The sequence below is a fragment of the Mus caroli genome, unplaced genomic scaffold, assembly GCF_978045245.1.
Source record: "Mus caroli unplaced genomic scaffold, Mus_caroli_1 scaffold_3, whole genome shotgun sequence".
Classification (NCBI taxonomy): domain Eukaryota; kingdom Metazoa; phylum Chordata; class Mammalia; order Rodentia; family Muridae; genus Mus; species Mus caroli.
In genome coordinates, this window is record NW_028227258.1 from 152,487,485 (window position 1) to 152,512,802 (window position 25,318).

The following is a 25,318-nucleotide window of genomic DNA, read 5'->3' on the forward strand; positions in this document are numbered from 1 at the left end:
CCTTTGAGGTATAGTCTGGATTTTCAGAAACCTACAAATGTTGATAGTTACAGGCTAACACTGGCCTCTAGAAGCTGGGAGCTGTTAGTAATGTCTGTGGGAGACAGGGTATGGGAAAAGCATTTTTCTTCTCATTTTCACACTTCCCTTGCCTATGACCCATGTGGGACCTCTGGGCTTCCCCGTTACCCAGCACTTAAGAGGGGGGATGACCTAGTTCTAACTTGTGGGCTTGTGGATCAGAGCAGGGGTCACAGTGGGGAAGGTGGGGCTGTCATTAAGACTGGAGAGTGGGCAGAGTGGCAGATGAGCAACTTGAGGGTCCCCAGCAGGGACTGGGGAAGATGCCCTGCATCCTTTAGTTCTTGCCGGCTGCCCTTCACCTCCACCTGCTTTCCTAGTTATTAGTGTGGCCACTTCCCAGTGTTCGCGGTCAGAACAGCAGCCGGCATGGCTGAGCGTGCTTTTGGGTGGTGGGGTTAAAGAAGTCTGTAATTGAAAAGAGGGACCTGGAACCTGCTACTTAAGTTAATCTGGATTAATCCAGATTAAAGTTAGCTAAAGTTAAAGTTAACTAAAGTTAATCTGGATTTTGGCCAATGTGTACCTCCTCTCTTCCTCCCTTTCCTTGTCCTCTCCCCTCCCTCCCTCCCTCCCTCTCCTTCTTTCCCTCCCTCCCTCCCTCTCTCCCTCCCTTTCTCTCCCTCCCTCTTTCTCTCTCCCTCTCCCTCTCCCTCTCCCTCTCCCTCTCCCTCTCCCTCTCCCTCTCCCTCTCCCTCTCCCTCTCCCTCTCCCTCTCCCTCTCCCTCTCCCTCTCCCTCTCCCTCTCCCTCTCCCTCTCCCTCTCCCTCTCCCTCTCCCTCTCCCTCTCCCTCTCCCTCTCCCTCCCTCCCTTCCTGTGATTTTTCAAGACAGCATTTCTCTGTGTAGCCTTGGCTGTCCTGGAACTCACTCTGTAGATCAGGCTGGCCATGAACTCAGAGATCCGACTGTCTCTGCCTCCCAAGTGCTGGAATTAAAGACATGCATCCCTACCACCTGGCCATTGTAACTTTCTGAATAAGCAGGTAGCTTGTGCAGGCAAAGGGGACTGATGCAAAAAGGTATCCTACTCACAAATGCCGGGAACACTTACCCAACAAGAAGTATCCTTTGAATTGTATCCAAATGCTGTCTCTGGGCAAAGGTGAAAGCTTGGTGCCCAGATGTTCTGAAGCAGTGTGAGCAGTGGTTGGGCGGACTGGGAGCTGAAAGGGAAGGAGGGTTTGTTTCATCAGGGCTGAAAGCACCTTGCAGTGTGCCTGTCTACCCTTTGGTACTTCCTAGTGTGCTCCTGCTAAGTGGCTTTCACAGTCTAGTTTGAAAACGTGGATGTGTGATGCGTGTTGGTATCTGGAATACAAGCCTATGAAACTCATGTGCCTTGGCGTTTGAGGCAGGAGAATCATGAGGCCCAGTACTTGGGATGCTGACTCAGTAGACTAGTTTTGAGGTTAGCCTTGTCTACAATAGTTAGACTGTTGTTGTGGTTGTGGTTGTCATCGTCGTCGTCATCATCATCACAACAATAATAAATACAAACAAAGCAGAGCAAATGTTTGTTGAAGAAACAGCTGAGTGGAATTGTCCCAGGAGGATCCGTCCTGGTTTTTTACAGATGTGAGAGTATTGATGCAGGAAAGGTTTGGTATGCCCTCATCTGTTAGCCGAGCTGGCGCTAACACTAAGCTTTCAGTTCCCAAACCAGGGCTTTGCTTTGTACTGTGCTGAGGATCTACAGAGCCTAGAACATGCTACCTACTTGCTCCATCACAAAAGCTGGCAACAGCTCTTGCAGAACAGGCTGATCAGCCAAGCACATCTTTTCTGGTCAGGGATTTTACTGTTGGTTTGTTTTTATGTACCACTGGGACATGACTGCTGTATCCCATTCTTTGCCTGTCAACACCATCTGCATTAAGTTGGCGACCTTCACCGTCCTTTCCATTCTACGAGAGCTTGTGGGGTTACTCTCCTAGCTATTGTTTGTGTGGAATCTCTTCCCCTTAAGAATTTCCAGGAAGACTAAGGAAGTTACAGGCCCTTAACACCCTTGGTTCTGCTCTGACTTGGAAATGATGTACAGTGCAGATGATCCAACAGCCGGGCTGGGGCTGTAGCTCCGTGGTGAGGTCTTGCCTAGCAGGCATAAGGGCCTAGGTTCAATCCCCAGAACTGGCAGGAAAACAAAGATAATCTTGTATTTAATGCTGTCAAATCTGGAACTCTGAAGAGAGTGACAAGTCCAGCTGTAGCTCCCCCAGCTCAGAGCTCATGTCTTACTCTGCATTATTCTTTGATTTCTTGTGAGTCAGCCCTTCCCTTTCAGGGAATTCAGTGCTCGCTGAGTCTTACAGGGTTTTTTATGATTGCGAGATCTTTTTTTAATATTTTATTTTATTTTTTGAATATTTATTTATTTATTTTATGTATGTGAGTACACTGTAGCTGTACAGATGATTGTGAGCCTTCATGTGGTTGTTGGGAATTGAATTTTGTCAGCACTGCTTGCTCTGGTCAACTCCACTAGCTCAGTCCCTGCTTGCTCCAGCCCATTTATTTATTTATTAATACAAGTACACTGTAGTTGTCTTCAGACACATCAGAAGAGGGCGTCAGATCTCATTACGTGTGGTTGTGAGCCACCATGTGGTTGCTGGGATTTGAACTCATGACCTTCAGAAGAGCAGTCAGTGCTCTTACCCACTGAGCTATCTCATGAGTCAGATTGCAAGATCTTAAAGAACAACTTATCTGTCGTTTACAAATGAAAACCAGAGTAGGCTTGTAGAGAGCTCTATCCATGGAGAGGGAATTTAATGGTAGTGGAGACATCTCTCCAGACACCGCAAGTGTCTCCCTGGCCTGACAGCCTGTGTCTTCAGTAGATGGTCTCAGGTATCAGTTTTGTATGTGGTGTTTGGAGGGAGGAAGGGGAGATGCTCTGAAGTAACTGGAGACTTTTAAAGATGACCCACCCCCCTTGGAAGATTAAAGATTTAATGAGGTAGGTTTCTAGGAAGAGGGCAGTGAGCTCTTTGGAACAGTGAATGTGTTTTGCCAGTGTGTGTGTGTGTGTCTGTGTGTCTGTCTGTCTTGTCTTCATCTCCCTGAGTGAGGCACTGACGGATGCTACCCATCCACACCCCTCATTTTCTCTTGTTACCATGTCCCTTCCTGCTTTGTCTCCTTTTTTCCTCAGCGACCCCAATGTCACTCAGTTCTGCTCTAAAGCTTCCTGGATCTTCTGCCAAATGAAATGGGTCATTTTCTTAGCTTCCGTTGTTCCTGGCCACCTTGACCAGGTTTCGAGTTCATTTTGCCCCAAGGTTTTCTTCTTTGCAGTGAGCTAATCATGGGGCACGGCAGCCTTTGACAGCTCTCACCAGCCATTGCTTCTGGTCCCACAGTGCTGTCCTCCCATTTAGGAACACTGTATTCTCCCACACAGTGTCTCTGTGGATCCTTGTTTAAATGAGGCCTCTGTAAAATTATCTGGGATTGTCTATGCTACTGAAGTCCAGTTTCCAGATTTCAAATTGTCTGAAGGTGGTGTGCTGCTGCTGTTCAGTGATGACCTAGCCTTGTAGCTGTACCTCAAGATGAGGCACAGAAAAGTGCAGTGGTGCCATGAGGTCAGCCACCGCCACCCTCCATCCTGAGGTGGTTCCGCTGCCATCCACGCCTCCAGCTGGCTGTTGGGCAGTGTGTAGCTTCCTGGTTCTCCCCAGCCCGTGCTACTGACTACCCTGCTGCTGGAGGGACTCTGTAGATGAGGCGTGTACCCTGGCCATGCCTCCACGCTAAGCACAGCAGGGGCCCCTGGTTAGTACTGAACACGGAAGCTTCAATCCTGCTGCTGCCTTAGATAAGTAAGGGAGTAGCTAAACTTAGCAGTAAGCCCAGGAGGGGTGGGGTAGTGATGCCCAGTGTTAGTCACCTGGATTCAATCCTGCTGATGCCGACTCCCAGCCAGAGACACAGAAAGCTTCCATGGACCAAGCATTAGTCCTGGCTCTCTACCCTGCGTGCATGTTGGTATTGCTCTAAGACAAACTGAATGGAGCACGCAAGTGTGTAGAATCAGAAAGACTTTCAAGTTTTAAACTGTGCAACCTTGGAGGACCTTAGTTTTCTAGTAGAAATCACTGTTCTCATTAGATGTTGATTTAATTTTGCTTGTTTGCTTCTATGGAATATGTTCATAATGAATACAAATGATTCCAGTGCAAGCATGCTCTAGGCAGGAAGATGGAATATCACATGGGGACCTGAAGGTCTGGAGGGGTCACATAGTAAGGATGGGGGCTCTGCTTAAACTGACTTAGTGTGTTTGTTTGCTCAGACTGGGGTTTACAAAGAAGTACGAAGGTGGCCTGAGAGAAGGTTTAGGGGCCTGACTAACGTTTGATCAAGCAGAGACTCTCTTGCCAATTTCCCCTCACGGTGCCTGGTGTGGAAAAACCTGAGTAGTCACATTGTCATTTAAAATAGCTTCCATTGGATTTTAGGAAAGAATATTAAAATCAAAGAACAAATGTTTGTTGGATTGTTTTTTGTAGTAGTCGCATTTCTTACCTTTTGTGATTTGCATGAAAAAGCAATATATTTTCTCCCCTAAACTAGATTGTCCTTCCATACTAAGTCCATTAATGAGTTTATAGAAGACATGTATGTTCAGGACCAGGGAAGAGTCGGCTTGAAGACTGCTCCAGACCTCATCTCCAGGGTTTGTAGTGTTGCCATGGTTACAAGATGCAGAGGTCCAGGTATTGCTTTCTGCTTTTCAGGGTTGCTTTTAGATCAATGACTTGGAGGGCCTCCTGTGCTGGTGTGTGACTCTGGTGGCCGCACAGCCTCTGCAAGCCACTTTCCTCATGTCTAAGTGGTGATAGAAATCCCCATACAGTTATTGAAGTGCAGTGTAAATGACTGTGTTTGGACCTCTTAGCTCCTGGAGGACCAGGTGTGCTTAGCAGTTTCTCTAAGAGATAAGAGATGGCTGCATAGTTCGCTTGTGATTTGACCATCTCCTATTTGGTTCTTCTGTGTCTACATTTTTCTGCCCCAGTTGAGGATCTTAACAACCTGCTCCTTTAAAGTTTAATGTCAGTGATTTGCTGCCCCCTGCAGGTTAACGTGAGAAAAGCTGGCTGGCTTTGCTAGGTCACGGCATCTTGGTTGTCCCGAAGCCAAGTATGGCATTATTTTTCTTGATGGTTTAATGAACTATTTCAGTATTCCTTGTCTGAAATTTTGGGCCACAAGTATTTCATATTTTTCATTTTTCTGATTGGGGAATATTTGTGTGTGGACTTTACTGATTGAAAAAGCCTGATTCAAAAATCCAGAACCTAAAATCCTGAAAAATTACAATGTTTTTCAGATTAAGTATTTCCAACCTTTGTCAGCCCCCTCTTAGATTGTTTTTGGAGTTGAAGATCCTTGTGCATTAGCAGTTTGATACTGCATTGATCTCCTTGCCTGTTTAGACATGCACAGTTATGTTTATTTAAAAGCATGGAAGAGCTTTTGCTACAGAAGGCAGAGTTTAGCGCTTGAATTCTATAGCTCCTCTTTGATTTGAGTCCTGTTGTCATCAAGAACCTAATCTGGAGCCACTCATTAGGATCAAGCCACATGACTTTAGCTCTGCGTTGCGCCTGCTGCGGTGGTGCGCATGCTTGGTGGTTTGCGTCTGCAGGCCCTCGCTGCGTTTGTGAGGCAGTCTGAGATGGGGGATGAGCCCGGGAACACACACAGGCAGGGCAAAAGGCAAGAGCTGCTCCCGTGGCTGGATGCTGACCTACGGGCTGGACTGAGTTTCTAAAACAAGGAAGAGCTGAAGGATGTAAAAGCAGGGATCAGGTCTCTGCGGTGCAGATTGTCCTTGCTCAATCCTTGTGGGGACTCTCAGACATCTTAGATACTGTCCTACTGCTGTGAAGAGACACTATGACTGAGGCAACTCTTAAAAGGAAGCGTTTAATTGAGCTTGCGTACAGGTTCAAGCACAGAAGCAGACAGACCTGATGCTAGAGCAGTAACTGAGAGCTTTAGCATCCTCATCTGTAGGCAGCCAGCAGCAGCCAGCACAGATGCTGGCCTTGGAAGGGGCTTTTGAAGCCTGAAAGCTCACCCCCAGTGACACACCTCCTCCAGCCAGGCCATAGTAACTGATCTTTCCCAAGTAGTTCCACAAACATGGGGCCAAACATTCAAACATATGAGCCTATGGGGGCCGTTCCCGCTCCAGCAGCCACCTCCCTCTCCCTCCCCCCACAGGTGGGTAGCCATAGCATATGGAAAATGCTTTCAGTCCAACTTCAAAAGTCCCCATAGTCTTTCACAGTCTCAGCGGTTTAAAAGTCCTACTCTTTAACCTGGTCAAATTAAAATCAAAATGCAGATCACATACTTTGAGCACAGGGGACTAAATATATATTACCATTCCGGGGGTGGGGTTGTGGGGTGAGAGAACAGAGTATGGTGAAGAAACACTGGACCAAAGCAAGGCCAAAACCCAGAGGAGGAGCAAACTCTAAATCCCACAATGCTGTCTGATTTAAAAGGTTATCAGACGGCTCTTCCTTCCAGCCTTCTGACTGCAGCACGCTTCTCTCTCTTGGGCTGGCTCCACAGGCTGTGTGCAGCTCTCCTTGACCGGTACCCCACAGCTCTAGCCTCGAGTCCCCTGCCACATGGCTGTGCTCTTTGGCTTTCTCTAGTGTACAGGAGCCTCCTCACTGAGCTTCCCTTGATTGTCTCTGCTTCGGAAAACCGCGAATCCTGCTTGTTGGCGCACTGTGAACAGACTTGTTTGTATTACTCTTGCTCCATTAGTAGCTCTTTCACATCTTGTGCGTGGGCCACTATTTTGGTACTGTCATGTTAGTGATTATGATAATTATTAATTGCCTTTAAAAGTTAGTACACAAGAAAGCCCATGTCAATGCTTCTGGAATGTGCACGCTACATGTGGCTCTTGTTGCTTCGTGTTTTCTCGTACATGTATTGTGCCGGCTACCTGTCTGGCAGTGTCTCTGTTTCCTGCCAACCCTCTTGTCCTTCGTCTGCTGGGAGGGTACCGAGTCAGCCACACAAGTGTGATGGGCTGAAGAACTTACAGGCAGAGAAGGATCTTCTCTGGCAGCGTAATCTGTGACCTGGGAATGATGAGAATGGGTGGGTAGACGGGCTAGGGTGAGTCACTAGGGTAAAGTTTAGGAAGGTGCCAGAAATTCAGTAATCAAGTCATGTGTCAATACAACAGTTTGAAAAAGTCAAAGTCAATGCCAACAAGATCTATGATAACCGCATGGCGAAGTTAAAGGTGGAAGGTCAGTGCTGGATCACCCACGCAGAGCCACTTCGGTGCCTGAGGCAAGGGACAAACACGTCAGCAGGACTGATGCTTTCTGTTTAAAGTTTGACATGTTAGGCTATATGTGCTGTTGGCACAGGCCTTTAATCCCAGCACGGTGGGGGGCGGGGACTGTCTTTGTGAGTTTGAGGCCAGCCTGGTCTACGAAGTGAGTTCCAGAACAGCCAGGGCTACACAGTGAGACCAAGAAATGGATTCTTTGAATTCACTTTGATTTTAAAAATTAGATTAAAATATGTATTTGTTTTCTTGTCGCTGGTGATAAATACCTGAGAAAAGCAGCGTGAGACGGGAAGGATGTACTTCCGGTCAGTAGTTGAGAGGTAACTTAGTGTTAGCATGAGGAACTAACTGCATCCATCATAGTCAGGAAGCCAAGAAGACAGAAGCAGGTCAGGCTATGAAATCCCAAGCACCCCACTCCTGACACTTCCTTTGTTGAGGCTCTGTCTTCTAAAAGCTCCATGACCTATCAGAAACAGCCATCAGATAGGGGCCAAAGGTCCAGACATAAAAGCAATAAACCGCATGTACGATAGATATCTGACACTAAAACCTTAATAAAATAGAATTGAGGGGCTTGGTGGCTTCTCTAGGTTTTCTACCTGATGTTTTAGCTGGGCAGGGCAGGGGATCTGAAGACTGGCTGTGCTGGCCACTCTGTTTAGTAATGTGGTCTTCATAGCGGGCTCTGTTCAGAGAATGAATACAGTGGGTTTGGAAGTCTCCATGCTGTTGTTGGCCCTGTCTCCTTAAGACAGGACCGCACTGTATCATCCCAGGCTGGCTTGGAACTCCCAGCTCTCCTGTCGCAGCTTCCTGGGCACGGGGATTGCAGGCATGTGTATCCCAGGGAGGTTCAGTTTTAATAAAAGCTATGACTTTCCTACTTTAGCTGCCACGCAGGAAGCAGCAGCAGAACCAGCTTTTGCTAGGACATCTGATTTGCTCCCGGGTTCCTTTATGCAGATGTCCCCACGGGGAGCAACGAGGACACGGTCTTCTGTATGGGCCAGTGTGCAGGGTTGGAAGTCCTTTGTCTACTCTCTGCGATTTATCTGTGCAGTGTTTTAGAGGTTTCGTGTTGTTGAGATATGATCTCCTGTCACCCAGGCTGGGCTTGAGCTTATTCTTAGCCAAAGATGGCCTTGACTAGTGACTGTCCTGTGTCTGTCTGAGTGCTGGAATTATAGGCATGTGTTGGATGTAGTATAAAGGTGGATCATGGTGATCCCCGCTCTTCTGCTCTGCTGTAACTATCCTGAGACTGAAGTATGAGTGGAAGCAGAGGGAAGGGAAATGTTTTAGTTCATTTGTTAGCGGGCTATGTTGGTGGCTTTTATTGGTTATCCCTGGTTTTTCTTTTATCTTTCCCTGATTTCACTTGAGCATACGCACAGAAAGAAAGAGGACGCTACAACCTCAATGGCTGTTCTCGTTGGGACAGTGGGGCAGCTACAGAGGAATTTAGTTTAGCATTCACACTTGACATGATTCTCTTTTTTTCTCCTTGACCCTAAGGTCTGCTGAAGACAGAGCCAGTGGCCGAGGAAGGAGAGGATGCCGTTACCATGCTCAGTGCTCCAGAGACACTGACGGAAGAGGAGCAAGAGGAGCTGAGGCGGGAGCTTACTAAGGTGAGGGTCGTAGTTTGTGGGCCTTGTGCTTTGCCTTGTGAGTTTGCAGAGCACCTTATGGTAAAAGGCTCAAGGTGAAAGAAAGCTTGCACAGCCCAGAGTCTCAAAGGACAGAGGAGACAAAGTGATCTTAGATGGCTTTCATATGACAGAATGGTTGGGTGGGGTGAGCATGGGAGTCAGACGGGCAGGAGAGAGTGAGGAGAGCTGCGCTGTCCGGCCCCTGGCGCATGGGTTCAGCAGCCTTGTCCTCGCCTTTGCTTGTGTTATGGATCTCGACTAGCCTCCTCCCCCTTTTCCTTTCTTCTTTGCTTCAGGCTTCAGCCCAACTTCTGGACACATTTCAGCTCCCTCCTTTCCTAGCTTCCTTCTGTAACATCATAGAATGGTCTGTCTCACAGTGCACAGTCAGCATCCTGCTGCTGTCATTCAGTCTGAGCATCGTTCTCCAGTCCGCAGGAGCCCTGTACTTGCTGAGGACCGCTCCCACTCCCCTCTCTCAGCTGCCTTTCTTCTCTTATGAATTTAACTGTTGTCTGGATAGTTCACATACAATGCTTGGCCTTGGTATTTTGGCTTATTTCATCAGTGAACGTAGTAGTATGCTTTTAGGGGTCATTCCTGTTGGATCATCTGCCAGGAACCGGTTCCCTTTTTGTGGGTACTAGTAGTCCATTGTATATATCTCCAACACTGTCTTATATTTGTGTGTGTGTGTGTGTGTGTGTATGTGTGTGTGTGTGTATGTATGTATGTGTGTGTGTGTGTGTGTGTGTGTGCACACATATGGAGTTCAGAGGACAATTTGCAGGGGTCACTTCTCCTTCCACTCCAGAGATGCTACTCAGGTTTGGTGGCAAAGCCCACATTTAACTTTTCCCCCCAACATAATATTTTTATTGACTCTTCTGGGATTTCACATCTTACACCCCTATCATATTTGCCTCCCAGTCCCTCCCTGTTCAACCCTACCCCTGCCCTTGTGAGCTCCCTTGAAGAAAAAAAAAGGCCATGTTGTGTTATCTGCATACTCACCGCATGGTCAGCCTCCCAGTGGCCTGCAGTTAGAGCAGAATCCTTCCCCTCCCCCATCCCTGCCAGAAGCCATCTGTTGTGGAGAGTGACACTTCAGCAGACTGTCACAGCTTTTAAGAGTTCTCTTCAATGGTGGACTATTTAGGCTGTTTCTGTTTTTTTGGGGGAGGTAGGTGGAATGGAGGTCAGGGTTGTCAAGTCTTCCATGTCCATGTGCATCTGCAGTCACCGATGTCACTGCCAATAAGTAGCTTATTTACTCTCTGTGCTCTGCGGAAGCATGGGTCTTGGGCTTCCGCTTGGTCTCTGGCATCGGCACAGGCCAGGATCAGGACTCCTGGTTGCAGTTGGGCCATGGACCCAGACAAGGTCCTGCGATGCAACTGGGATCACGGACATCAGCATGGTTTTAGGCCACAGCAAACGCCATGGCCTCTACCTGGCCTATGGAGGTAACATGGGCCACAGACATTAACACAGACTGGGCTCCATATGATCATGGACCCAGAGATGGCTCTTGGCAGCATCAGACTTGGCTGGTCTGAGCCTCTTCTATGCAGTTCGGTTGATTTGTATCTTCTAGGCAGCTGGGATTTTCTGAGCAACTCACAGTAGTCTTTACTGCTTCTATGTGCTTGGGGAGAGAGGGACCTAGTGAACCTGTCAGTTTCAGGGACTTCCTGAAGCTGTCTTGAGCTGTTCCTGTATTTCAGGGCTTCCCAGTAAGATGGAAAGTTTCACCCTTCCTTAGAGCATCCGGTTATTCCACCTTCCCCTTTAACATCCAGCATTTTAAGGAGTTTCCCTCCAAGGTTTTAATCTAGGAGGAAACTGCTTATGTAAGGCCATCTTTTTGATGCTTTCTTTGACTTACTGTGATGTGCCCACATTTCCTCCTTCCTTGTGGTGTAGAGCAGTATTTCTTACAGCGGAATTATGTTCCATTATTGGACATATTTTTTATAGTGTTTCTAAAGTGGGTGTAGGGTGGCTTTTCCATCGACACGTTTCCTGTCACTAATGGATGATGCTCATCACCCTTACATTTGCCTCTTGTCATTTTTACATTTTCTTGTGAGCACTATCCAATTCCTTGGCCCATTTAAAAATCCCATCATTTGCCTCTTTTTGATGGAGTTGTAAGTTTCTTCAAGTGTTCTGGTCACAAGATACATTTACCACAGGCTTTGAAGATAGTCTCCTCTATTCTGTTGCTTTCTTTTTATCTCACTGTGAAGTGCAGTAGTTGTTACATTTTTGGAAGTTGGGTGGGTTTGAGATATGGTGTCCTGTAGCCCAGAGTGGCTTGTACACTTCAACCTCCTGATTCTCTTTGCCAAACTTTGGTTTTTAATGCTTTTTCTCCCTGGTTGCTTGTACCGTGTTATATCTTAAAAAAAAAAAAAAAAAAGCCTAACTAAGGTTTTGAAGATTTGACTCCATGTTTTACTCTTAGGGTCATATAGGTTAGCAGTTAGTTATATATAGGTTAGCAGTTATATACAGGTTAGCAGTTAGTTATATACAGGTTAGCAGTTAGTTATATACAGGTTAGCAGTTATATACAGGTTAGCAGTTATATACAGGTTAGCAGTTATATACAGCTTTCTGAGCAACGTGAGGAGTGTGTGTGTGTGTGTGTGTGTGTGTGTGTGTGTGTGTGTACGTACGTACACCTTTATTCTTTTGCATATGGAAACCAGTTATCTGAGTTGTATTTGTTGGGACAAAAATCCTTGTTTTACCCCACCAAGGTCTCTTGACGCATTTGTCAAAAGCATTTGATTTCTGATTCTGACTTGTGTCCCCTTGCTGTGTGTTTATCCTTGGTGCTCAGCACCACACCCTCCCTTGCTGCACCACCCCCACAGCCAACTTTCTCGCACACGTTTCTTTCCACCATTTACATTCACCTACGCTCAAGTTCGTGCCCTCCCTTGCCCACCCTATCGGAAGAAGAGATTAAAGCTGCCAGATATGTTGTAGCAGCAGCATACGCTAACCAACAAAAGCAAGGGGCGCGCGACACTGTGCAAGCCTTGATGTGAAAGGCTGAGGGGAGTCGTTTGCCCCCGCTGCTGAGGTCTGAAAACCTGGGTGAGGCTCTGGCTCCGCATCACTGCTACTGCCTGACCACTGCCTGATTTTGGACTATATTTGATCTTACTCTCTTGCCCTTTCCTTCTCATGGTCTACTCTTCAGTATATAACTGAGCAACCTACAGTTATGTCTAAGATTGAGCACAGAGAATCATGCCTTTATTTTGTACTCTCTTGCCCATTAGTGCAGTCTCAGTGCTGTGCTGACACACTTGTCATATGTATTCTCCCCCCTCTCTGCCCCCCTCTTTAGATTCTATTTACTCTTCTCTCCATTGTTAAGCAGCATATCACTTGAGTCTAGTAGATGTATTTTTCGGTTGAAACTGACTCAGCAAAGCTGTTTGTTGTTTTCCTAAATCTTCTTAGCTTTGGAATTACTGCCTTGTGCTGCAGGTCACGTGGGGCTGAGGCTGAGCAGCAGCCTTGGACGAGCTTGTACAAGGGTCTTGATGAATAGGCCTCAGGATCCCTCTTTTCAATGTTCTGTTTCCACATGGTGTGTCTGTCTCATGCTGCGACGCCACCTTTCTGGTGCAGCCTTCTCTTCTCCTTTGGGTGTTAAGGCTCCTATGTCTCACGATCTCACTCACACTCAGTGCTTCTGCCTTCAGCTTCTTCCTCCGTTATCTTGTCCTTTCAAAGTCTCCTAAGAGAGACAGTCTGCTAAGGCCGACTCTTCTTTCTTATCAGGCTAACCCTTTCATATCCTATCATTTCATATCATTGCTAACCCGTAGCTGTGGGATGCCTATTCTAGGATGGGGACTCACATGGTGCAAGGCCCTAGTGGATGCTGCTTAATTCATATGACTGCGGTTTTGGCAGATCCACTATGAAAGAAGACTGGTTGTACATCTTTTGGTGGGGGACGGAGATTACTTGATATAAACAGCAGCTTTTTCGGACAGGCAGCCCAGTAGCAGCATCTGGTAGGGAAGAGGTCAGCACAGTGGTGCTCAGGTGACTCGAGTTAACAGAGCAGGACAACCAGGGACAGACAGAGTAGATTGGCTGGAGACAGCCTTATTTGCTCTGCTTACTGAACAACTTTGTTTAGGAAGAGACAGCCAAATTAATGAAAAATTAAGTGTAGTCATGTGTGGTGGTACACAACTTTAATCCTAGGACTGCAGAGGCAGAGGGGCAGAGGCAGAGGGGCAGAGGGACAGAGGTAGAGGGGCAGAGGCAGAGAGGCAGAGGGGCAGAGGGGCAGAGGCAGAGAGGCAGAGGGGCAGAGAGGCAGAGGCAGAGAGGCAGAGAGTCAGAGGCAGAGAGACAGAGGCAGAGGCAGAGAGGCAGAGGCAGAGAGACAGAGGCAGAGAGGCAGAGGGGCAGAGAGGCAGAGGGGCAGAGGGGCAGAGGCAGAGAGGCAGAGGGGCAGAGGGGCAGAGGGGCAGAGGGGCAGAGGCAGAGAGGCAGAGAGACAGAGGCAGAGAGACAGAGGCAGAGAGACAGAGGCAGAGAGACAGAGGCAGAGAGGCAGAGAGGCAGAGGCAGAGAGGCAGAGGCAGAGAGACAGAGGCAGAGAGACAGAGGCAGAGAGACAGAGGCAGAGAGGCAGAGGCAGAGAGGCAGAGGCAGAGAGGCAGAGGCAGAGAGGCAGAGAGGCAGAGAGGCAGAGGCAGAGAGGCAGAGGCAGGTGGATCTCTGTGAATTTGAGGCCAGCCTGGTCTACATAGAGAGTTCCATCCAGCCAAAGACACATGGTGGGACTCTTTGCCTCAAATGAACAAACATACCACCCCCAGAAGCGACGATAGCATCAGTGCATGGCTTGCTTTGATGTCCTTAATAATTTACAGAACCGCTTCTCACTGTGTTTCCTCCTTGACCCTGCTTCCTGTAGGTAGAAGAAGAAATCCAGACTCTGTCCCAAGTATTGGCCGCAAAAGAGAAGCATCTCGCCGAGCTCAAGCGGAAGCTTGGCATCTCCTCGCTTCAGGAGTTCAAGCAGAACATTGCCAAAGGGTGGCAAGACGTGACGGCAACCAATGCGTATGTTCCCCGGATTGTCATGCTTCTAGTCAGCGGAAAGGGCTTTGTCGTCTTGTCTTTGGGGCGAGGAGGAGGATGTTCCCATGCTTTCTCTTTGGACCACACAGCCTTTTCTTTCCAGTTCTTTCAAAGTACCCAACTCGTTTCTAATTTTGGTTTTCCAGAATATTCTAAAGAATAGAATGTCATGTACAGGTTGAGGGAACTGTTTTCAAGTTTGAAAAATGTTGGATAGTTGTTTTTTCCCTTTCTGTGTTGTTGTCTTCTCTCCCTTCCTCTTCTTCTTCCTCCTCCTCCTTCTCCTTCTCTCTCTTCTTCCTGAGGTTTTAGTTCCACATGGCCAGAAAATATTAAATGGAAAATTTTAGACATAAAATGAATACATTTTATTTATTTATTTATTTATTTATTTTTTAATTTTTAATATTTTTATTACATATTTTCCTCAGTTACATTTCCAATGCTATCCCAAAAGTCCCCCATAGCGCCCCCCACTTCCCTACCCACCCATTCCCATTCTTTTGGCCCTGGCATTCCCCTATATTGGGGCATATAAAGTTTGCAAGTCCAATGGGCCTCTCTTTCCAGTGATGGCCGACTAGGCCATCTTTCGATACATATGCAGCTAGAGACAAGAGCTCCGGGGTACTGGATAGTACATCATATTGTTCCAACTATAGGGTTGCAGATCCCTTTAGCTCCTTGGGTACTTTCTCTAGCTTCTCCATTGGGGGCACTGTGATGAATACATTTTAAATTCCATGCTGTAAACATGACAAAATCTCCTGACATCTTATGTACAGCTTGGGACACATTCATCTCCTTCCCAGTGTGTCCATGGTGTATATTCCACCTGTCTTAGTAAGGGTTCCATCTCTGTGAAGAGACACACACCGTGACACATACACTCTTAGAAAGGACAACATTTAATCAGGGCTGGCTTACAGCTTCAGAGGTTCAGTCCATTGCCATCATGGTGAGAAGCATGGCAGTGTGCAGGCAGGCATAGTGCTGGAGAAGGAGCAGAGAGTTCTCCATCTTGATCCACAGGCAGCAGAAGTGAAAATGACCCTAGGCCTAGTTTGAACATCTAAGACCTTGAAGCCCAACTCTACTTCCTCCAACAAGACCACATCTCCTAATAGCCACTCCCTACAGCAAGGCATTTAATTAAATACATGAGCCTGAGGAGGGCGGTTCCTAGTCAAACCACCATATTGCCTGGCCCTTAGTTACTTAGTGGTCCTGTAGGAGAAGACATGGAGTTGATTGGGGTCAGTGTGAGCTGTGACTGTTGGCATCCACTGGTGATTTTAGAACTATCAATTCTATCAGTATCAGTATAGGGAGGGGTCCGTATTACGTTTCTACTTGCTGAGAGTTATTAGTTCTCAGTGTAAGCCAGCAGATTGGATGATGAGGGAACTCCAAATAAGGAATGGGCTCAAGTAAGTGACATTTGGAGATTACAGTCACGCAGAGTGGTGGGATCAGGATTTGAACTCGGTTCTGGCCATCTGCGGAGATGGCATTTTTTTTTCCTTTGCTCTAATAGCTCAAGGTTGTCCCACCACAGTGTCTCATATGTGCTAAGAGCAGAGGCCAGTCCTTAAGATTTTTGCTTTTGTGATCACACAGATTATGATCTAGCATCATTACTGTGCTGGCGGGGGAGGGGCAGGCTTCTGGCAGTAGGTGCCTTTCGTGTTTGATCGAGACAACAGTTACAGTAACTGCTCACTTGACAGTACATGAGGGGATCCTGACCACCTCTTCTTCTTCCTTCGTCCTGTACTGGGACTCAAACCCGTGGCCTTGCTCATCTAGCAATGCTCTATCACTACATTGTCTTTTTTAAAATCTTTTCTCATGTTAGTTGGCAGAGAAGAACATCCGAGGAACTAATCTTTGACTGCACTAACCAGGAGCAGTGCTTGTTCCCAGTATTTGATCTAGATGTAGAAAGAAATAAAACAAAACAAACAAAAGTAAACACAACAAAAAAATCACAGCAATAGCAAAAACAATGCCCCAGCACTAATTTCTGAAGTGGAGAGGGTTGACCCTTTTGATGATAGGTTCCATGTTTGGTTGGTATGATAAAGTGGAGTGATCATTTCCATTTTAGTGTTACAGTAAATGTCATAATAGTTTTCTGTATTAGTATCTTATTTATACATTGAAAGTCAGTCAAGGGCTTATGTGGTAGCTCCACCAACTAACGCTCGTGACATTAGTTTGGATGCTACAGTATGTGCGCTCTCCGCTTGCTCGTGACTACTTTCTGTGAGGTAACACTGTCAAAGCATCCGAGGAACCAGATTTACAATGTGCTTTGTTTGGCTGATGTAGAAAGGGGGAAAGAAAGGGGAGGCTTCAAACTCGGGCTCATGTTCAGTTTTGTTTCGTGATTGGTTTTAGCTTGTTGACCTAAAATACAGCTTTTCTCTAGAGGGAAAGAAAAGATAATTTATTCTTGAGCCAGACATAAGCAACTGTGGCCTGGAAACAGAGCCTCAGGTTGCCCCGAAAGATTGGTTCTAATATTGAAGTGATCACAGAGGATTTCCCTGGTCTCCGAATGTGCTTCCCTGCAGCACTCACATGTGCAAGGGAAGAGGAGGACAGCTTCAGTACATTTCCTCAGGGGCCAGCCATCTGCAGTTTTTGGCCTGGAACTCATCAAGTGGCTGGCCAGTGAACCTCGGACCCTTTTGTCCATCTCTCCCAACACTTGAATTACAGGCCAGAACTACCAGCTTTTTTTTAACGTGGGTTCTGGGGTCTCAAACTCAGGCCCTTGGGCTTGGAAGGCAAGCACTTTATTGCCTGACCTGCTTGCTCAGGCCCTGGCCTTATAGAATTTTTAGTATGTGTACTGCTTTTCTTTTGGGGGGGGGGAGGACACACGAGTTTTGCCAGCCCCACCCTAACTGCTCGGTTCATTCCTTTCCTGCCTCTGTCCAGGGCACCAGAAGAACGTGATGGAAGGACTGTTGTTGCCTGATGATTATAGAGAACGTTAGAAGTTCTTAAAACTGTTTTGTTCTTGAGTTCTTCCACAGGTGATGACCACTGTGCCAGAAAGAATTTACAGAAAAAGCCTAGCTGACATTTCTCCCCCCTGTTCTTCATTCATAATTGACTCTAGATACAAGAAGACATCTGAAACTCTATCGCAAGCTGGGCAGAAGGCCTCCGCTGCATTTTCATCGGTTGGCTCAGTCATCACCAAAAAGCTGGAAGACGTGAAGTATGTGTGCCTTTCCCTGGTTGCTGTTGGTCCCTCTCTGCCTCTGGGTCTGGGTACTGCTGGGTTCTCCTCTGTTAGAGAGGGGGAGGGTACTCCTTCAAAGCAAGGCCCGAAGTGCTTGCCTGAATTCTTCAAGACCTACTACTCTAACCTCCAAAATGAGCATCTTGTGAGTCCCTTTAAGGGCTGTTGGAAAATTCTGGTTGCAAACTGTCGCATTTCAGTCCTTGATCCTGCTACCAGTGCGTCTGTGGTGTTTGCAAATGTGTGGTTGTGGGCAGAGCCAGGTGCCTTTCCGGGGATGAGTACAAGAGCATGGGAGTGCACGCTTGGGCTTCCCTGTCTGTGTGTGACATTTGTGTCATGATGTGGCTCCAAGGTGCTCATGTGAGTGCTGGTTTGTACTAACCCAGCAGCTTTGCCAACGTTTGCACTCAGGTTTTCTGATTTTGAGTTTCTTCTTTCAAATTGTGTGTTTGTATTTGAGATGAGTGTGCACAGTTTCCTTGTCATTTTGGTAAAACCACTTCATGGTGCTTTCGTGCCTCCATCTTCCCCTGTGGCTAAATAGCGCGAGCATAGTCAACATCCTTACATCGCCTGTGCCTGCATTAGTGTGCGCACTTTCTGTTTGTCTTTTTCTGTGCCTAGACTGCATGAGTCTGTATGCTTTATTTGTGGAGAAAAATAGGTTTTACAACCAGAATTTGTTAGTTGAATGAGTTTGTTGCATCAGTATATTATACTGTGTATTAAAATCTGTTTCCTCATGCATTATATTTGAGAGTTACATTGTTCTAAGCTTAATATCATAGCGACACATTTTCTGAGGGGGGGGCACCTGCTAGTGCCCTTACTTCTTTTAATGTTGACCGAATCTGTAGTGTTATAAGGGCTATGTAAATCATGCGCCCTTAGGAAAGCAGGTTATTTAATTGTGATAGACCCATCAGAACTTCCTTTCTGTTTTAACGCTTCCTCTGGCTTCTTACAGATTGCAAGCTTTCTCACATTCGTTTAGGTAAGGAGAGTTTGAACCCCTGCTGCTGCCTGGCAGTCGTGTGAAATGTGTGTGAGGTTAGATGTGCTGCCTCTGTGGACACTCCCGAGTACCCTCTTGGGACCTTCCTCTTGAGTGCATTCTAATTCCCAGGAGGGTCGCTTGTGTGCCATGCATAACGAACCCTTACAAGAAGACTCTGCCGCCACGGCACGCGGGCTATGGAAATGACTTTTGAAGTTTTAATTATTATTATCAATTTTACCTTGGCATACAGAATTTCTCCCTTTTCAAGTCTGATAGTTTGCTTTTGATGCTTTTGTAAGGATACTGGAATTCCCCTTCCGTGGGTCCTGTTGTGTAATTATAATCGACTGCGCGGGTACCGTCTCTTTTATCTTGTAAAGGCTACAGTGCTCCTGACATGTGAGATCTTGCTCACTGTGTACTTTTCCATATTTGGTTTATTAGAGTACTTTACTGTTTTATTATTTGTGCACATGGGATGATGTGTCAGTGAGCAAGTGCCAGTCGTGCCTGTGGGGGTCCTGTGATGCTGAGCCCACCTTCCCTCTCTTGTGCAGACTCTGGGTATATGTGCAGGTATTGGAGAAGACAAGATGCTTAAAGAATAACAGGACGGGCATCTGGTTTCCATCTCTCTTCCGAGTGGGGCGCATCATCATTTTAGGGGAGCCTTGTTCTCACTGCAGCCCATGAGCAGCTGCTACTGTTTTTTTTCCCCCTTTGTCTCCCTTTTCCAGTTGTTATTTTTAATTTTTTTTTTTTTTTGCTTTTTATTGACTCTTTGTGACTTTCACACCATGCATCCCAACCCCTCTCAGTCCCCATCTCCTTGTATCTGCCCTCTGCCCCTGCATCATCCCCCACCAAAACAAAAGAGAAAATGAAATTTTGCTGTGAAAGCTGCAGTGTGTCACAGTGTGCCACACAGTGCACCCTTTGGTCCACACAGCTTTACTACAAATGCTCATTGCAGTGAGTCTGGTTAGAGGCCTCTGGCTTCTGCAACACCACTAGTACTAGATCCCTACCTGGACTCCTCTCAGATGTCCTGTTGTTGCCTTGTGTCATGAGATACGTCAGCTTTGGATCTGTAGGACCGGCCCCTTCACATGCTCCAGCAGTTCATAGATGGGGTAGATATGGGGGTGGTCCAAAGCCCTGGATCTGAGCCTAGTAGCCGAGTTGATCAGTCCACCAGCTCTCCCTAACCTGCGCCACCAGGGCCTGTTCTCAGGCTTTGTCCAGCTCTCCCTAACCTGTGCCACCAGGGCCTGTTCTCAGGCTTTGTCCAGCTCTCCCTAACCTGTGCCACCAGGGCCTGTTCTCAGGCTTTGTCCAGAGGACCAAGCTTCATGAACACTTTCTAGTTTAATATTTAGACCTCAGAGAAGCCACCAGTAACTCCATTATCTGGAGTAAAAACAAGAATATGCAATGAACTGCAAGGACGTTCACAAGCACAGAGGGTTTCGTTATATTTCTGTCTTCATATGCATGATGGGAAAAGAAGTCAGAAAGAATAAGACAATAATAAGAATAAGAAAGAAACAATAAGAAACAAAATTGAGATTAAACATGTACAGCATTCATTTATTCTGAGACTATAAATATTTATATGGGAGCCACTCTCCTGTTCTCGGTGAGGTGGTGAAGTGGTGAGGTGGTGAGGTGGTGAGGTGGTGTGGTGGTGAGGTGGTGAGGTGGTGTGGTGGTGTGGTGAGGTGGTGAGGTGGTGTGGTGGTGAGGTGGTGTGGTGGTGTGGTGGTGAGGTGGTGTGGTGGTGTGGTGGTGAGGTGGTGTGGTGAGGTGGTGAGTTGGTGAGGTGGTGTGGTGTGGTGGTGAGGTGGTGTGGTGGTGAGGTGGTGTGGTGGTGAGGTGGTATGGTGAGGTGGTGAGGTGGTGAGGTGGTGTGGTGGTGTGGTGGTGAGGTGGTGTGGTGGTGAGGTGGTGAGGTGGTGTGGTGAGGTGGTGAGGTGGTGTGGTGGTGAGGTGGTGTGGTGGTGAGGTGGTGAGGTGGTGTGGTGAGGTGGTGAGGTGGTGTGGTGGTGAGGTGGTGTGGTGAGGTGGTGAGGTGGTGAGGTGGTGTGGTGGTGTGGTGAGGTGGTGAGGTGGTGAGGTGGTGAGGTGGTGTGGTGGTGAGGTGGTGTGGTGGTGAGGTGGTGAGGTGGTGTGGTGAGGTGGTGAGGTGGTGTGGTGGTGAGGTGGTATGGTGTGGTGGTGAGGTGGTGAGGTGGTGTGGTGGTGAGGTGGTGAGGTGGTGAGGTGAGGTGGTGAGGTGGTGTGGTGAGGTGGTGAGGTGGTGAGGTGGTGGTGTGGTGAGGTGGTGAGGTGGTGAGGTGGTGGTGTGGTGAGGTGGTGAGGTGGTGAGGTGGTGAGGTGGTGAGGTGGTGAGGTGGTGAGGTGGTGTGGTGGTGTGGTGGTGAGGTGGTGAGGTGGTGTGGTGGTGTGGTGGTGTGGTGGTGAGGTGGTGTGGTGGTGTGGTGGTGTGGTGAGGTGGTGAGGTGGTGAGGTGGTGAGGTGGTGTGGTGGTGAGGTGGTGTGGTGGTGAGGTGGTGTGGTGGTGAGGTGGTGAGGTGGTGTGGTGGTGTGGTGGTGAGGTGGTGAGGTGGTGTGGTGGTGAGGTGGTGAGGTGGTGAGGTGGTGTGGTGGTGTGGAGGAACACCCCACTGCAAGGCATAGCTTACCACCAGGACCAGCTCTACTGGGCTGCCCAGGTGTGGTGCAGGCCTGCTCTTTCCAGTGTGATAGCCAGTGAGGGGTGGAGCCAGCTCTGTTCAGCCATTGGACGTCAACATGGTCTCAGGTTGCAGCACAGAGTAGGAATGCCCTTTGGTGGTTCCAGGGTCTGTGGAGATCGCCACAGACCCCAGGTGGCAGCTCACTTCAGGCTGTTTCTCAGCGTCCTCATGTCTCTAGCTTCTTCACTGCCAGTAGCCCAGCACGGGCCCCATGGCTCCTCGCTGCTGCAGTGGCTGTCAGGAAGGTGAAGGTCTAGTCTCAGTAGCCATGGCTCCTGTGAGTGAGTGAATGCCATCATAGGTCCAGGCTTACCAAATGGCATTTCACAGCCTTCTCCCAGTCCTCAGATTCTTTCTGTCTCCTCTCCCACAATGCTCGGTGAACTTTCAGGGAGTGTTGTCAATGCTTGTCTTGGTTTCACTGACAGACAGTGTGTATCAATCTGTAGACATCAAGTCTTCTGGTGAAAACTTGGAAACGAGAGAAAAGGTTCTCCTTCAGAGTTTGCAGTTCTTACAGGTCACTCAGTCTGGTTCCGTGGTTTCTGACATGCAGGGAAAATTACATCTTTAAGATCATGAGGGCCATCAAGATAAATTCTGGCCACATTTCTCCAGGAGTTACCCAAGGAGATAGGGCTGTTACTGGGCCCTGGCAGCCTGACCGCTTCTGGGGGTTGGGGTGGGGAGCTAAGAGGGTGGACCCCCAAGACCCCTTTTACCAGCCACTCTGAAGCAGATGGTTTAATCCCATTAACTGTTTCTCCCAAGTTCCTCAGCATTCATAGATTCAACATCAGTTTTGCTTTTTTAAAGCATGATAAAGTTAACGAGTTAACATTTGAGATTTCCTCGGTTAGGGAGGAGGGATGGTAGAGAGGCAGTGAAGGAGAGGAGAGATGCAGTGGGGTGGGAAGGAAGTATGAGAATGGGTGGTTTGGAGGGCTTGAAAGTAAGAGCTCAGCCAGGCTGGTGTCCTGGTGAGACCAGATAGTGGCACTGACCCTCGAGGCCCCTGGCGATAATCATAGACAACCCCTAGAAGCATGTTTCCAGCTTTTTTTTTTTGCTGTGTTCTATACAGGCAGCACATTTGAGTTATGCTTTTATTAATGTGGAAAAACCTTGACAAGAACCTTCTGATTTTAACCACTGCTACATTGCAACACACTCACGCGATACTCTCATAGCATCCTGGGAGGACTCACTGTTTCATTTCTTATAGATTTAAGAAGAAATGCTAACCCATAACTCATTTTGTGTTATGGGTTAGCATTTCATAATTCACAAGAAATTTTCCTTTCAGATGAGTGTGTGTATGTGTGTGTGTATTGTGTGTGTGTGTGTATATATATGTATGTATCTCAATATTTTTATTTGTTTTGGGCGTTTATTAAGGTTCTTCTAGACAGTTCCTTTTTACTGAAAACTTCCACCCTTCCTGAGAAAAGAAATCTTTTCCATCCTCTGTGGAAGGGTATGTTTTAGTTAGGAACTAAATCAGTGTAATCTTTCCATACCTTTCCCATTCACATTTCCCAGTTTTAGTTAAATTCATTCTGCTGTACTTGTGAAATGCTGACTACGTGTCAGACTCATTGTAGGCTATAGAGCTAGAACTGAGAATGTTGATATTGAGAGGGGGGTTAAGGAGAGAGGGAGAGAGAGAGAGACAGACAGACAGACACACACACACACTCTGAGACTGAAGTCATTATCAAAAGTCAAAAACAGTCAATAAATTTTGAGTTTGTCTTCTATTTTAACTTGGAGACAAAGAAGAACACCATCTATGCCTTCCTATAACCTTCAAAATTCAGTCATTCTACAAAGTAAATGATTTTTATTATATAAAACAAAAATGAAAAATGAAAAACTGGACCTTTGTAGATTCTGGACAACATTCACTACCAACATTTCTGACATGAGTATGTTTCCTCTTGGAGAGGCAGGCTTCTCATATAACTTCTCATTTTGTTAATATCATCGAATGATGAGCTAAGAGCTAATCCCATGATTATGGATTTTGGCCGCTCCTCACCTTCTGTGGCCAGAGGCTTCTCCTGCAGTGTGCATTCTAGGGAATAATGTTTTTGTTGAGCAGAAACTGATGTGCCTTCACTCAGTGCAAAAAAGAGAATGCTTTGCATAAATACAAAACTGTTTAGAGTGGGGAGAGACGAGCCCAGCCCTACTGAAACCAGCCGACTTCTGGGAAAGCCTTGGGAACTGAGGTGGTGCCTAGGAAATGGGAAAGTCTGTCTTCTCCTTCCCTGCCCTCCCCTGCATGACCGTTTCTCTCTCCATTCTCATCCTGCCTGTGCTCCCAAACAGGCTTTCTCTCAGTTCTTACAGTTCTTCCGAGGTCTGACCATTCCTCCATAGCCTTTAAATTGGATTGGCTCTCCAGCTCCGAGATCCATCTGAGACAGCCACTTCCTGTCCCATGTCAGGGTGATGATCTTGTTGCAGCTCCCACATCCCATACAGTGCCAACAGTCTGCAGACTGACAGGGGAGAAGTGGTGGGTGGTGTCCACTGCTCTGTCATAGGAGTTAGGGTCACAGGTGTCTTGTGGGAGTGTGGCTTCCAGGCTGTTTCTCCTCCTCTTCCTCCTCCTCCTTTTTTTTTTTTTTTTTATTAGAAGGGCCCAAGGTAATCCATGTGATGATTCAAGTTCTGTCGTTAAGCATTTAGAAGGATCACTTTTCATTCTCTATTTTATTGTGGGAACAGTATGCTTCCTAAGGCCAATTAGAAGAACTGTACTGTTGGCTCCCTCCTCCCGCGCATTCCAGCCACAGCACTCGCCGAGAACTTACTGTGTGACAGAAGAGAGCACAACCCGAGGTGTCCTGACTCTGAACACAGAGCTTTCTTATTCTGCTGTACATCAGGATCATAAATTACATAGTAATATCCAGGTAGAAATAATACATTGCTATCTGTAACATCGAAGACATGCAGTAAAAAACACACACAGTATTTTAAATGTTATTGAAGATTAATACTTGAACTGTTCGCTTTATCCAAAGGAAAGATTACTTACCAAAAAGCTATGCTAGTGACCAAAATATTCTGAATATTTTGAAATATAGTGAAATAGCACTATAGCACTATGGGTTTTGTTTTGTTTTTAATAGAAGCCCAAGAATGAAGATCTTTTTCAGCTGGTAAGATGGTGTCTAGGAAAATCTAGGGGAGATCAGGCTTAAAGCTTTGTCGGTCAGTGGGCTGTATGTGCTCTTGTGGGGTACAAGTTAAACCCCAGAATATGGAGAACTCTGTGGTACGTGAGTGTCTTCTAGGAAGTCTTGAGATCAAGGCTAACTGTCTCTTATTGAAGAGCAGCTACTGTTATTGCTAAGGAGTGCTGTGTGGCATTTGTAATAGCTTAGAGTCATCAAATCCTGGGGGGTGGATTTAGAAACCGGCTTGTTCCAGCCTAGAAACAAATACCTAGAGAAAGATGACCCCTGTGGCTTTTCAGGGGCTTACTTGTATGTGTGTGTGTGTGTGTACACGTGTGTGCGTGCACACTCACACTTTTGAGGGGAGGTGATGGACACCCAGGATGTCTAAAGAGCCACACTCCCATCTCCGTTTTCTGCTGTTACCTCTGCTTCCCACCTCTCTTCCGAGCTATGCTGCTGTGTAGAGCCGGGAAAGCACATCTTTGCAGCTCTCGCAGCGCAAGGGCTGTCTTCTTGGCTCTCAGAATGATCGGGATGCATTTGGCTCATGAATAGCCCCAAAAGTAAATTCCTTTAGAATAACTTTGACATCTTCCTGCCACCTCAAAAAAGCAGATCGTTATTCACAGTGCCAAGACAATGAACTGTCAGAAAGCTTTATTTATTAGAAAGTGTGACGAGCGTCTCACTAACCTGTTTCTGTCTCTCTTTAACGCTGCCTCTCAGTATCCGCTCCATTCAGCACTCGATTAGCATGCCTGCTATGAGGTAAAGTATGTCTTTACAAGATGCTCCCTGCCATTTTTTTTTTTTTTTTTTGATGTTTAACCCAAGCCACTGAGTAGAAAACTAGAATTCTACTTCAAATATGCTGTGCCTTTAATACCGTTGAAGTTTGCAGTTATTGTTCTTC

At 47.0% G+C, this 25,318-nt stretch overlaps 1 protein-coding gene across 7 annotated transcripts in view; it reads left to right on the forward strand.

The window, feature by feature from the left end:
- The window catches only part of Tpd52 (tumor protein D52), a 77,621-nt gene that overhangs the window by 45,049 nt on the left and 7,254 nt on the right, over positions 1 to 25,318 (forward strand). For 4 of the 7 annotated variants that reach the window (XM_029475460.2, XM_029475459.2, XM_085836028.1 and 1 more), the window contains 5 exons: positions 8,945 to 9,060; positions 14,045 to 14,193; positions 17,345 to 17,446; positions 18,441 to 18,467; positions 25,132 to 25,173. In XM_029475460.2, the coding sequence (XP_029331320.1) occupies positions 8,995 to 9,060; positions 14,045 to 14,193; positions 17,345 to 17,446; positions 18,441 to 18,467; positions 25,132 to 25,173 (386 nt within the window). In that variant the 5' untranslated portion in view covers positions 8,945 to 8,994. Of the gene's footprint in view, positions 1 to 8,942; positions 9,061 to 14,044; positions 14,194 to 17,344; positions 17,447 to 18,440; positions 18,468 to 25,131; positions 25,174 to 25,318 lie in introns of all 7 variants that reach the window. The other 3 variants (XM_085836027.1, XM_021158050.3, XM_085836029.1) reach the window with 2 other exon arrangements.